This window comes from Silene latifolia, chromosome 5 (genome assembly GCF_048544455.1).
Source record: "Silene latifolia isolate original U9 population chromosome 5, ASM4854445v1, whole genome shotgun sequence".
NCBI lineage: Eukaryota > Viridiplantae > Streptophyta > Magnoliopsida > Caryophyllales > Caryophyllaceae > Silene > Silene latifolia.
The window spans coordinates 56,649,265-56,661,439 of record NC_133530.1 but is presented as its reverse complement, the minus strand read 5'-3'; the positions used below and the strand labels follow the sequence as shown (position 1 = coordinate 56,661,439).

The 12,175-nt window shown below is 37.8% G+C and overlaps 1 protein-coding gene across 1 annotated transcript; it reads left to right on the top strand.

Annotated features, from left to right (window-relative positions):
• Nucleotides 1–305: 305 nt before the first annotated feature.
• LOC141655399 (protein FAR1-RELATED SEQUENCE 5-like) lies at nucleotides 306–1,343 on the top strand. Its single transcript, XM_074462482.1, has one exon. The coding sequence runs from the start codon at nucleotides 306–308 to the stop codon at nucleotides 1,341–1,343; it is 1,038 nt and encodes a 345-aa protein (XP_074318583.1).
• The last annotated feature ends 10,832 nt before the right edge of the window (nucleotides 1,344–12,175 follow it).

Here is a 12,175-nt window from a genome sequence, read left to right as displayed (position 1 = left end):
ATATTTTTCTAATATTAATGAAATAATATTATGTCTATTTGTTTGTTTACTGTCATTACCATTCAATACATTTTATATATGCTATATCAAAATGGACAACAATATTGCCTATGAACATTACCAGTAAAATAAATGTTCCTTTAAAGGCATGATAATGGACATTGGCAGGAATACATTATATATGAACCTTTATTTGTACGAAATAAATTACCAATCTTTGTAGAGCATATTAGAATTGGATTACTTCATTATTGATGCAATAATATTCAATACACTTACTTACTTAACTACTGTTGAAGCAGACAATGAGTACAAGTGATGCAACTACGTCTTCTTCTACAAATAACAGTTTTAAAACACCAAGAACAAGAATTGAAACATTAAATGCACTCCAGTACATTCCATTCTATCCAGAGGAAAAGAAACCTAAAGTAGGACAAGTATTCGAAACACTGGAATCAGCAGAGTTATTCTACAAAGAATATTGTACAATATGTGGGTTTACGCCAAGACTTGCAACAACAAAAAGGATTAAAGGTAATGAGTTACCAAACAGTTTTGCATTAAGGAATGTTGTCTGCAATAGGCAATGTGTAAAGGAAAGTAGGAAAAGGAAGAGGACTGATACTGATACTAATACTGCTGACAATGATGCACAATCTGATGTGACAGACATAAGCTGTGTGAGGCCGATTACAAGAATTGACTGTCGTGCATTAGTGCAGTTCAAATACCAAGAAAATGGAACTTATATTGTTACCAGATTCGATGAAGCCCATAACCATCCACTTGCTTCGCCTGAATCTACAATATTCTTGAAAGGAAACCGAAAAATGACAGAGGTACAGAAACAATTTGTCACAAAGGTAAAGGTGCTAAAACTAGGTGGTGTGAAAGCCTATAGAGGTTGGAAGGAGATGTGTGGAGGTTACGACAACATTGGTGCTACTGAGGTTGATTTCAAAAACTTTGTCAGGGACATAAAAACCTACATTGGTAATTTTGATGCGCAAATGTTTGTTGAGAATCTTATTGGGAAAAAAGACACATGCAGTTCATTTTACTTTGATTTTATACTAGATGAAAACAAGTGCCTGGCTGGAGTGTTTTGGGCAAATCCGTTCTGGATAAAGAACTACATGCTGTTCGGTGAGGTGTTATCAGCAGATGCTACATATGGAACAAACAAGTACGATATGGTGTTTGTGCCTTTCACAGGAGTTGATCACCACAAAAGGTGCATAACCTTTGGAGCTGGGTTGATAGGTGATGAAAGTATTGAGTGTTACACATGGCTGTTCAAGACATTTTTGGAAGCAATGGGCGGGTGCCGAGAATTATAATTACGATCAGGACAAATCAATGAAGTCGGTAGTCCCGGAAGTGTTTAAGGAGTCAACACATAGACTGTGCATGTGGCACATAATGAAGAAATTAAGAGAAAAAGTCAGTTATCAACTATTTCAAGATGAGGATTTTAAGACCAAGCTCAATAGGTGTGTTTAGAACAACCAACTTGATCTTGATGAATTCGAAGAACAATGGGGGAACATAATGACTGATTATAAACTTGTAGAACACGAGTGGTTTTCAGATTTGTACGATCTCAGGGAACAGTGGATCCCTGCCTATTTTAAAGATGTTTTAATGTCTGACTTGATGAGGGTTACTTCTAGGTCTGAGAGTGAAAACAGTTTCTTTGACAGGTTCCTCACACCTCATTTGACCTTTGTTGAGTTTTGGGTGTGCTATGAGAGTGCCTTGGAAGCACAAAGACACAAGCAGTCCAAGTTGAACAGTGACAACAAACACTCTGAAATCCCATGGAAAACAAAGTCAAACCTTGAAGTCCATGCTTCTGAAATATACTCGCACAACATTTTCAAAGACTTCCAAACAGAATTGGTTGCAGCTTTGTCTGATTGCCGTTTTAAAGATGTGGAGAAGATTGATGAGATAAAAATATATATTCTAACAGACTTGGAGATGCCAAATAAGTCATGGAACGTAGCATATTCACCAGATAACATGGAGATTACTTGTTCCTGTTCTATGTTTCAGAGAATGGGCTTGTTGTGCAGGCACTGCCTTTGGATTCTACACAACCAAGATTTTCAGAAAATACCGAAATGATATAATGCAAAGATGGACAAAAGCTGCAATGAGTAAGCTTGTCTTTGATAAAGATGGCAAATCGATAGATGTCTCTCAAAAGTTTTCCGACTAGGAAAAGTTTGAGTCTTGAGAAATGTGGCAAGAGGTTTATTCTTGTGTCAGCGTAGCTGAGTGTGATGATAACGACATGATGCTTTTGATTGAAAAACTGAGAGATATTAGATTGGATATGATTAGTAATAGAAGTGTTCCAGCAAAGAAGAAAGACAAGATGAAAGAAATAAAAAAGTACGTGGGCTGCAAAATACCTCAGAAGTTGGTGATTCATGTTCCTAAAAAATCTAAAAACAAGGGTAGGATTAAGGGCAAGAGAATTGAATCACAAATGTTAAAAGTCCTAAAGAAGTGAGGAAAAGAGAAGAGGTACTGCAAAACATGTGGCCGCCAAGGACACAACTCTAGGACTTGCAAAGAAACAAACCATCTGACAGGTATGTATAATTTGGTTTCTTGTTAAAGCATATTACATTAATGTTAAATAATTATTAAATTATACAAGTATAGCGCATAATGTTTACCTTCCAAAATCATGACTCTTATATGGAGGCACATAAGCTCTTTGTGCAATGAACATTATGGTTGTTCAGAAGGCACAGATGAGAATTTCAGCAATGTATATTTGGTTAACATTGAATGTATATCAATTTAGTTGTTTATTTTGGCCATTTTCTCCTTATAAAATCTAATATTTAATTTACATTCTGTTGCATATTCACCAAATACCACCATGAAGATGACGACGATGAAGGAGATGAATCTGATGATGTGAGGACAACGATGAAGAAGATGAATGTGATAACGAAGTGGAAGGTGCAAATTTTTGATTCAAGGATAGACATCCATAATATACACTACGAGAACATTCTTAAAGGTTTGTATGTACAATTCGATTTTACTGCCAAAGTACATTACTCTTATAGGCAAAGTATATTATATTTGTATTAAAGGATCATTATTGTTGTTCTACAAGGAACATTCTTAAAGGCTTGTATGTACAATTCGATTTTACTGCCAAAGTACATTACTCTTATAGCCAAAGTATATTACATTTGTATTAAAGGATCATTATTGTTGTTCTGCAAGGAACATTCTTAAAGGCTTGTATGTACAATTCGATTTCACTGCCAAAGTACATTACTCTTATAGCCAAAGTATATTATATTTGTATTAAAGGTTCATTATTTTTGTTCTGCAGGGACATCATCAACTTGATTGGAATTGTTTTCCCAGAGTACAATAATTTTAAGGCGTTTTGCACAATAAACTTTATTGAAATTTGTTTCCGGAATATAACACTCTCTTGAATTAAAATTTTTTCAAACTTCAGGTTGTTCGACTCGTAGCTTCCTCAATATATGTTACATTACTCACACACATGTCACAAACGAAACTAAAAAAGTTTTTACGGCTTTAATTCAGCATCTTCCTCATCTTCATCGTCGTATTCTTCCCATGGCAGTGGGTTTGAACGGAAATCCATTGCCTTCTTTAGTACATCATCAAAACATATATTGCCTTCTGTTGAAATCATATATAAAATGTATTTCTTCCGCAGAATCAGTAGGGGAGCATCCTAGGAAAGTAAAGAAAACAAGGGGTTAGAACATGTACAAATGTGTACTGAATTATGTATTAAAAATAATTGTATTACTTCTGAAACTCACATCGCCTTTTTTAAGCCCACAGGTCCAATTTAGATTACCTTTAAATGTCTCTATATGTCTCATAACGTAAACACCACAATCAGTCTTGTTAGTGTTGTTCCTCTACTTGATCTTTGGAAGAATAGGCTGGAGTTTTTTTATGCGATCAACTTTTACCTTTGAAACACCGATGTCTTTCAAGTATTCTGCTAGAACATTACGCTGGCAGAGAAGGGGGAAAAACATTAGGACACTAATAATTATGAGCTATAATATCACAAAAATAAGAAAATTAAGACAGACCATATTTTTGGGGAAGGTACACTCTATGTAAAGTCATTGTACATTCACAATAATGAATAGAAACAGCATGTAGTGCTGTTAAGCAAAAGAGAGCATAAAATCTTACAAAAGACAGTGGTCTATCGTGGAAAAATTCTTCTGGTTTTCCGTCACGATGCACATTATCAATGATGATGAACTTATACTTGTTGATGTCAATGACTAGTAAATGGTAATGCCTTTTATATATAATTGGGAAGAAGAACTGTAGATTTTAAAAGATTTAATTAGGCAACAAATAAATTAAATATAACATTCAGAAAGAGTGTATATTGTCGATGCTAACCAATTCAATTCTATCTGGGTTAACCGAGATTTGGGTAAACTCTTCTTTCCTTATATCCTTAATCACCATAAAATTTTCAACAGTGTCCAGTTCTCCGTGAAACATCATCTGTATGCAAGACAAGTAAAGTTTCTGATGTTAATCAAGGGAAAAAACATTACAAAATTTACTTATTGAAATAAGTTTATATAAATATTTGACTTACACACAGCTGTGGTGAAAAAAAATCGATATGGCTCTGAAGAGTTTCTTCTAGATTCCTTGGCATTCAAAAGTTTTACCCAACAATCGATCACATCACTCGTTAAATACTTAGATTGTCGTAGCGTTGCCATTTCAATACGCCGAAGAGAAATGTCACCCACATGCACAAGAAGTTCCCTGGTTCAGGACTACCAGTGTTAACTCAAAACAGGATACAGAACATTTTAAATTTAAATATTGTACATTAGTAGAGATATATATGTATATATATATACCTGCTAAATCGGTATGTTTTCCTCTCTTTATACGACACATAATCGATAATGCAATTCGAAAGTCGATGAGAGGAGTAATAATGCATGTATCTATGCTTAGTAAATTACGATTTGCAAGGATGCTCGAGACTCTGGTTGACTTGTTTCATGTTTATGAACATTTTCATTGTTGATGACTTTACCCTTGCTAGTGTCGGCAAGACCGCAAGCGATTATGCTCATTTGTACTCTTGTCTTTTATCCTAGCTATGTCGTTTGTATTACTCACATCTGTCATGCTGTCATTATTCTCACAAGCATCATTACCATCTGGTATATTCCCTTCTGTATAACCTACCTCCATGTTTCTCTTCTTAACCCTAACAGTCTCATTGTTTTCAGGGACACCAATATCATCGGTACTCTTCTCTTTCTTTCCAACTACCTCCTCTGTCCTCTCCTATCTTCTCATACCCAACAGTCTCATCACCCTCGTAGAATTCTTCATCAGACGAATCCAGTTTCTTTGGGAAGGGCTTCTCTTGATACTGTTTCACCTTTGTTAAAACGTCATCATAAACAATGTTGCACTTGGATGAAACCAAAGTGCAAAGATATTTGATTCTCAATATACGAAGTCCATCCATCTACAAAAGTTCGAATATCTTGAGGATAGGTAACTTATAAACAAGAATGTGCTTTTAATACTTTAAGAAAGATCATTTAATTAAACCAAAAGTACATTTACAATTATTGGATATAAATTGTTTAGAAACTTACGTTGTTTTTTGTCAACCCACAAGTTCAATAATGACCCCTCTTGTACGTTTCCATGTGTTTCATTGTGTAAATACCACAGTCAACAACATTTTGATGGTTTCTCCAAGGCATTTTCAATACAGCAGGCTCCATTGCTCTTACTCTTTCCTTCAAATCACCAATGTCATTGAAATATTCTGCCAAAGCATTACGCTGCATGGAAAAATTCAGATCAAACTGTCTAGAGAGACCGTGCAAAAAATATGACACTGTAAACGAAAAAAATAACCAATGAAAGGCAACTGAACAATTACCATATTCCATGGTTTGTTTCCATAACGAGTTTTTGGGGTTTCATCATGCTGTTGATTATCAAGAATAACAAACTAGTTCTTCTCCATATTGAATACGAACACGTAAAAATGCTTGTCGGATATTATTGGGAAAAAAAACTGTTTTATATAAGAAAAGATTCGAAGATACAACAGACATAAAATTTGTTACGAGAGTAAATTAGCAGCAGAAAACACTATGTATTGACTATATATATTGTTTGAGCTAACCATATCAACTTTTGTCACATCAATAATCCCAGCATGATTTAACTCATTTCTAAGATGCTTCTTGAATACTTTCAATTGTCTTTCAAATTTGAATTCTTTCCTTTGCTCTTGAAATGCTTGCTTTTTTACACAGAACATAATATTCTTCTATTAATATACACTTGTATAACATAAAATTATTGTAATATAGAATGAAATAAAATTTTACTTACAAATATGAGGGTTGAAGCAAAGAATCGACGTGGTGCTGAAGATTTTCTTTCAAGTTCATTGAAATTCAAGTAAGCTGATCAACAATCAACCATAGCATCTGCTATATACCGAGGTGGTTTTAGAGATGCAAAAAGATATCGGGTACCCACGACATTCTTAAACTCAAACATCTTTTCACTAGTGCAGACGTTACACAAAACAAGTCAGTTAATTACACATATGTACATTATCTTTATTAATAATGCACATAATACCCAAACAAAATGTACAGAATGATTAAATAAAAGAAACATAATGAGTAGAATAAAATATACCTAGCAAGAACAGTGCCTTTTCCCTTGGTGTAGTAGACGTAGTCAGCAATACAGTGCTGAAACTCAGATGGCTCTGTACATGGGTCAGTATCTCCTCTTAGTAAATCAAATTCAGTACTAATATCTAAGCTTAGATTGGATTGGTTGCCTTGGGTTCTTCACTATAATCTTCAGGTAACATGCTACATACAAGGGTATTTATAAGATTATCCGTATTGGCTTCTTCCTCATTCTCCCCGTCACTATCAACATAAAGATGGTTCGAATCATTTCGTACATTCTTGTCATCATCAGACGTTTTGTTTTTGTCACACTCCCCTTTTGACACCTCTTCCTTGTTGTCTTCATTCCCATTTTCAACTTTTTCAACTTTGTTTTCCTCAAACTCCCCTTCCGACACGTCTTCCTTATTATCTTCATTCCCATTTTCAACTGATTCAACTTTGTCTTCCTCTGACTGCGCTTTTGACATCTCTTCCTTCTTGTGTTCATTTCCATTTTCAACTACTTCAACTTTGTTTTCCTCTGACTCTCCTTTTGACACCTCTTCCTTGTTATGTTCATTCACATTGTAAACTAATTCACCTTCTTTTCTCAATGCACAAGGCTTCTGGAGTAGTTGAAATGTATCAAATTAAAGAACAATACACTTAAGCACCAAGTTAACATAATATAACAAAAAATATGATCGACATATTTACCTTTTTGTATGTATAAAAAATCGGCCTCTTCAATGACATGCTTTCAACCTGAATACTATTTTTTAAAGTTATGTTTACATTATTCAAAGCTTCAAGAACCAAAGGATGATTACTAACATCATTCTCAAAGAGAACAACATCTGGAATATCAACAACATTAGTACCAAAAGAACTTTCACTATCAGCGGAGCTGTGCTCATTTGACAAATTGAGTAAACTAAATGCATGATCACAGAGCTTCTTAGCAGTCTTGTTCTCCTTAATTATTTATGCTCCTTTTTCTAACTTAGCCTTGTGGACAGCGGGGCCGCCCACGGGGGCGCTTGGGTTGGAAAAAAGAAACAAGCGTTTGCATTTTGTATGGAGTCGCCACCAATTTTATGGGAAATTGGAACCGTTCGAATACCTCGTGTCATGTCAAGACACAAAGTAGTGACATGAACACTAAGCAATCGTTACCCTTAACATTCTATGTCTAGAATGACTCTCGTGGATGCCAATGAACACGGGTGTTCACAGATATCTGGAGTAAGGGGTGAGGGTACGTATTAGGAAGCTCTTTTGATCGAACACCTAATCCCGCCCGCCTCGATAGCGGCCTCTACTAATGATTAGGGACATCCTTCGTACTCGATATATCGTCGATTATATGCATGCAATGCAACATCCAAGTTTTAATCCTAACATGTGAGAATTTAACTAAGTCGGTTGACAATTAGTTTAGCATTCAATTAATGTCGAAGTTGGATTTAATGTTCAATTACATGTGAAAACATACAAGCAATAAAAGAAACAATTATAAATATGAATTACAATAATGAAAATTACAATAATTACAAGGGAATAGGCGATTTATGTTGAAAATACCTTTAAAACGGATAATTTGAGAAAAAGGAATAAAAGAATAAATTAAAAGAATCAAATAAATTAACGAACAGGAATTAGCGTGATATTACGGATAATAGTTGATTAAACGTAGACTAATTAAACTAGGTCAAGGCAGAAACAGAGTTCAGAGATAGAACTCAGCCAGGAACAGGCGCAGCAGAGCCGCGTCCCTTGGAATAGGCGCAGGCAAACTGCGCGTACATTAAGTGGCTCGGTCTGGTGTGAAGCGTAATTGCAAGCCGTTAATGTTAATTGGTGATTTAATGATCAATTAAATTATTTACTCGGATGAAAGTGATTAGCAGGTTATTTAACATATGAATGGGTCATAAAAACAGTAAAATATGAATGAGACGGATGCAAACGAATTAACATAAGATAGAATAATGACAGAAGTGAAAAATATTAATGAGTCCAACGAATTAAATCAATTGATTAGGTTAGATACGATGGATCAATGACGAATATACAACGAACATGTGAATAAACAGATGTAAACTATATCAAAGATGAATTCCAGAAACTCAATATGAACAAATTGAATCTCTACAACCCGGAATTGAATTTAATGACGAAAACCCGCAAATATTGGATTATTTGGGATTTAAGTCGGATTTGTGATGATTAAAACATACTAATGATGATGACTAAAATATACATGTGAATTATTATGCTATTACGACAAAGAATTAACCAATAAACGAAACAAATAAAAGGAATTTGACGAATAACAGAGGACGAACGAAGAAGAAAGGAAGCGAGAATCTGCGCAACCTCACGACGAGGCGCAGCAGAATCAAGCGCTCCTTCAAGAGGCGCAGCGATTCTTTGCTGTCCTTTCACGACGGTTATCTACTGGAAATCCGTAAAAAATAGTTTTAAAGCATAGTTTTAGAAATCGGTTTTTATGATATTTTCGACATAAACCTTACATTCGTGATACAATAATCAAAATACAATAAATAAAAGAGATATTATACACCCTCAGACTTACATGTTGACGAAACGAGAAGGACTAAGATATCGATTAGTGATGCTCGACGCGAATGCAAAGAAAGTGCCCTCGTAAGAGGAAAACGATTAAATAATTAAGTTGATTAATGTGTAGTTGGTCAAATTGGTCGGTCATGCAACGGGGAGGCTGGTACTCAGAAAGATCCGAGCTTACATGGTCGAATGTTCAAGCACGTAGACGCCAAAAGTAAGAACAAAGTCTAGAATGCAAAGGGAGAAGAGAAGGGCGGACACTCGCGTGAGAAATATGAGGAGCGAAGGCTCCTATTTATACTAATCACATGAAGGAATTAGGGTTTCAGAGACTCTTTGGAAGTGAATCTCGGAAAGATATGAAAAAGATACGAGAAATATGCAGAAAGGGCTTGGGAAGAGGCGCAGAACATCGCGTCTCTTGGAAGAGGCGCAACACTGCTGCGTCTATTCCCAAGTGGTTTCCTCTGCTGAAAGAAAGATTTCCGTGTTTGAGTTATGGTAGGACGGAAATAATTCGATTTCCTTAATATCTTATATGAATATTACGGGAATTTACTTACTAAAAGATAAAATTTATGAAATATGGAATAGAAATATCCGGAACATTCCAGGACATTCTGACTCGGGAATTAACGGTTATCAGAAAATGGAGACGGTTTTAGGCCCGGACTTCGAATGTACTCTAATTACTGTCAAAATGACCGTATCGGGACGTAGATGACAACTAAGAGGTAGACATTAATATTTGAGCAATCACTTGACGATAATCTTACGAATTGTCACAAATCATTCCGCGTATCAAACATGCGGCCCAATCATCACCGGGTGGTTTGCGGGAGGTGCAGAATTGAGGTATCTACAGAGCCCCCACTTTGACTGAGGCTTGAACAAGGCGAAAGTCAAAGTATAGCCATCAGGTCAATCGAAGATTACAACCTGACGACTATGGCGACGCGAGGCGGCTCAAGGGGTCTGAGCCAAGGACCTGTCGTCGGGAACATTTTAGAGTCTGTCGACTATCGGGGAGGGTCATTTAAAGTCCATTAGACTACGTGAGGAGGCTCGCCAGCCATAAGAAGAGATCATACCTGAGACTTCTTCTCGAGATGCTTCCGGAAGTGCATAGGAGCTAAGGGTAAGCATAGGAGCTAAGGGTGAGACCTAAAAGATACATAAGGATTTGCGCTAGGGCATGGGACCCTAAAGGAAAGCATTGACGGGAAGGAGGCCTAAAGTAAGTTCAACTTAAGGTTAGCTAAAGCTTGGGTATAGGAACTCCATTGGTTTGGGAATTTGAAGGCTTATGAACCTAAAAGGATTGGGATCCTATAGTTAGAAAGTCCTAATTTCGGGTTTACGAACCTAAGAAAGAAGGCTTTGGGTTTGGGAACTTCTGGAGAACGACACCCTTGTTGCACTCCGCGGGGAAACAAGAAATATTGAGAGTAGCAGGACACAAGCGGGAACTGCTGAGAGGAAATCTGTTTGGGTAGTCTTTGGGAAATAATTGCGAGTAGCAGGACACAGGCGGGAACTGCTGAGGAGAAATCTGCTTAGGTAGATGTCAATCCTCGTGTCTTGAGAGGGACAGTACGTCCGCTTACTCTCGCTGGAGACATGATTGGGAATTATTCTTCTTGTCGTGAGAGGGAAAGTGTATCCGCTTACTCTCGCTGGAGACATAATGAAGGTGTGTCGAAGTTTGGGAAGGAACAAATGCTCGTTGCGACAAGCAAAAGGTGTTGAAAGGAATAAATGACGTGTGACAGTCTTCTGCGGGCTTGGATATACGGGCCGGAACGAAAGAAAATCGCCAAACGGACCAAAAGAATAAAATAGCATCGGGGAAGAGGCGCACCAAAGATGGGCCCACAAATAACGAACTCATAACGAATTTTTGAAAATCCGTATGGAGGGAACAAAAGGAAAAGGCGCAGCAAGAGCTGCGTCTCTTGGAAGAGGCGCAGCGCCTGCTGCGTCTATTCCCCAATTTGGTTTTCCTGCGTAAAAACGCGAAAATCAGGAGGTTCATGTATTCATTTGCTGTGGTGATGGCTGCTGAGGACGAGGCTCACGAGGAGGAGGCCGTTGAGGAGGAGGAGGCCCCGAGACGGGCCAATGTCGGACGAGGAGGTCACCGGTGAGAGGGCTCTGCGTGGCACGAGACTTGGGAGAGCGAGGCACCGGTGTGGGTGCGAGAGGGTCACTGTCCTCTTTGGACGATGAAGAGTTTGGTAAATAGGAATTCACTACTCATTACTCATCCCCTTTCATTCTTTCATTCGAATTTCTTTCAAACTTCATTCAAAACTAAAGATAGCTTTGTTTCAAATCATAATAGGAGGCCGGGAACATCAGGTCGTTCTCGGGTTACACGACAGCGATGGAGCACTAAGAGCGGCTGTCGGCGGAGGAGAGGGTCATGATCGAGCGCGGAGCGTTCGGTCCTTTGGTTCAGGTTTGGAGGGATATCGCGAAGAGGAAGCTGCGGGCTAACCTTAGCCTGGTCCGCGCTTTCTTGGACCGATTCTGGGATACGACTTCCACATTTCACATGCCTTTTGGTGAGGTGGGAGTCACTTTGGAGGATTACGACATGATTTCTGGTCTACCGTGTGGGACCGAGGAGGTGGTGTGGCCGGAGACTGCCATAAGGGCGGACTCGGCCGAGGCGAGGAGATTGATCGGCTGGAACTTGTCGCCGAAGGCTGTTACAGTGCCGGGTTTGATACCCAGTTCTTACGTTCGAGACTACTTTGCGGGGAAGACCCCGGCGCTGGTGACGATTGACGTAAGGGAGACGGCTCCTCCTCCTTGTACAGCTGAGCAGAGGGCTCGTCTGT

What these genes read in the sequence shown, in the direction of transcription:
- LOC141655399 (XM_074462482.1), top strand. Translation starts at nt 306, where the DNA reads ATGAGTACAAGTGATGCAACTACGTCTTCTTCTACAAATAACAGTTTT.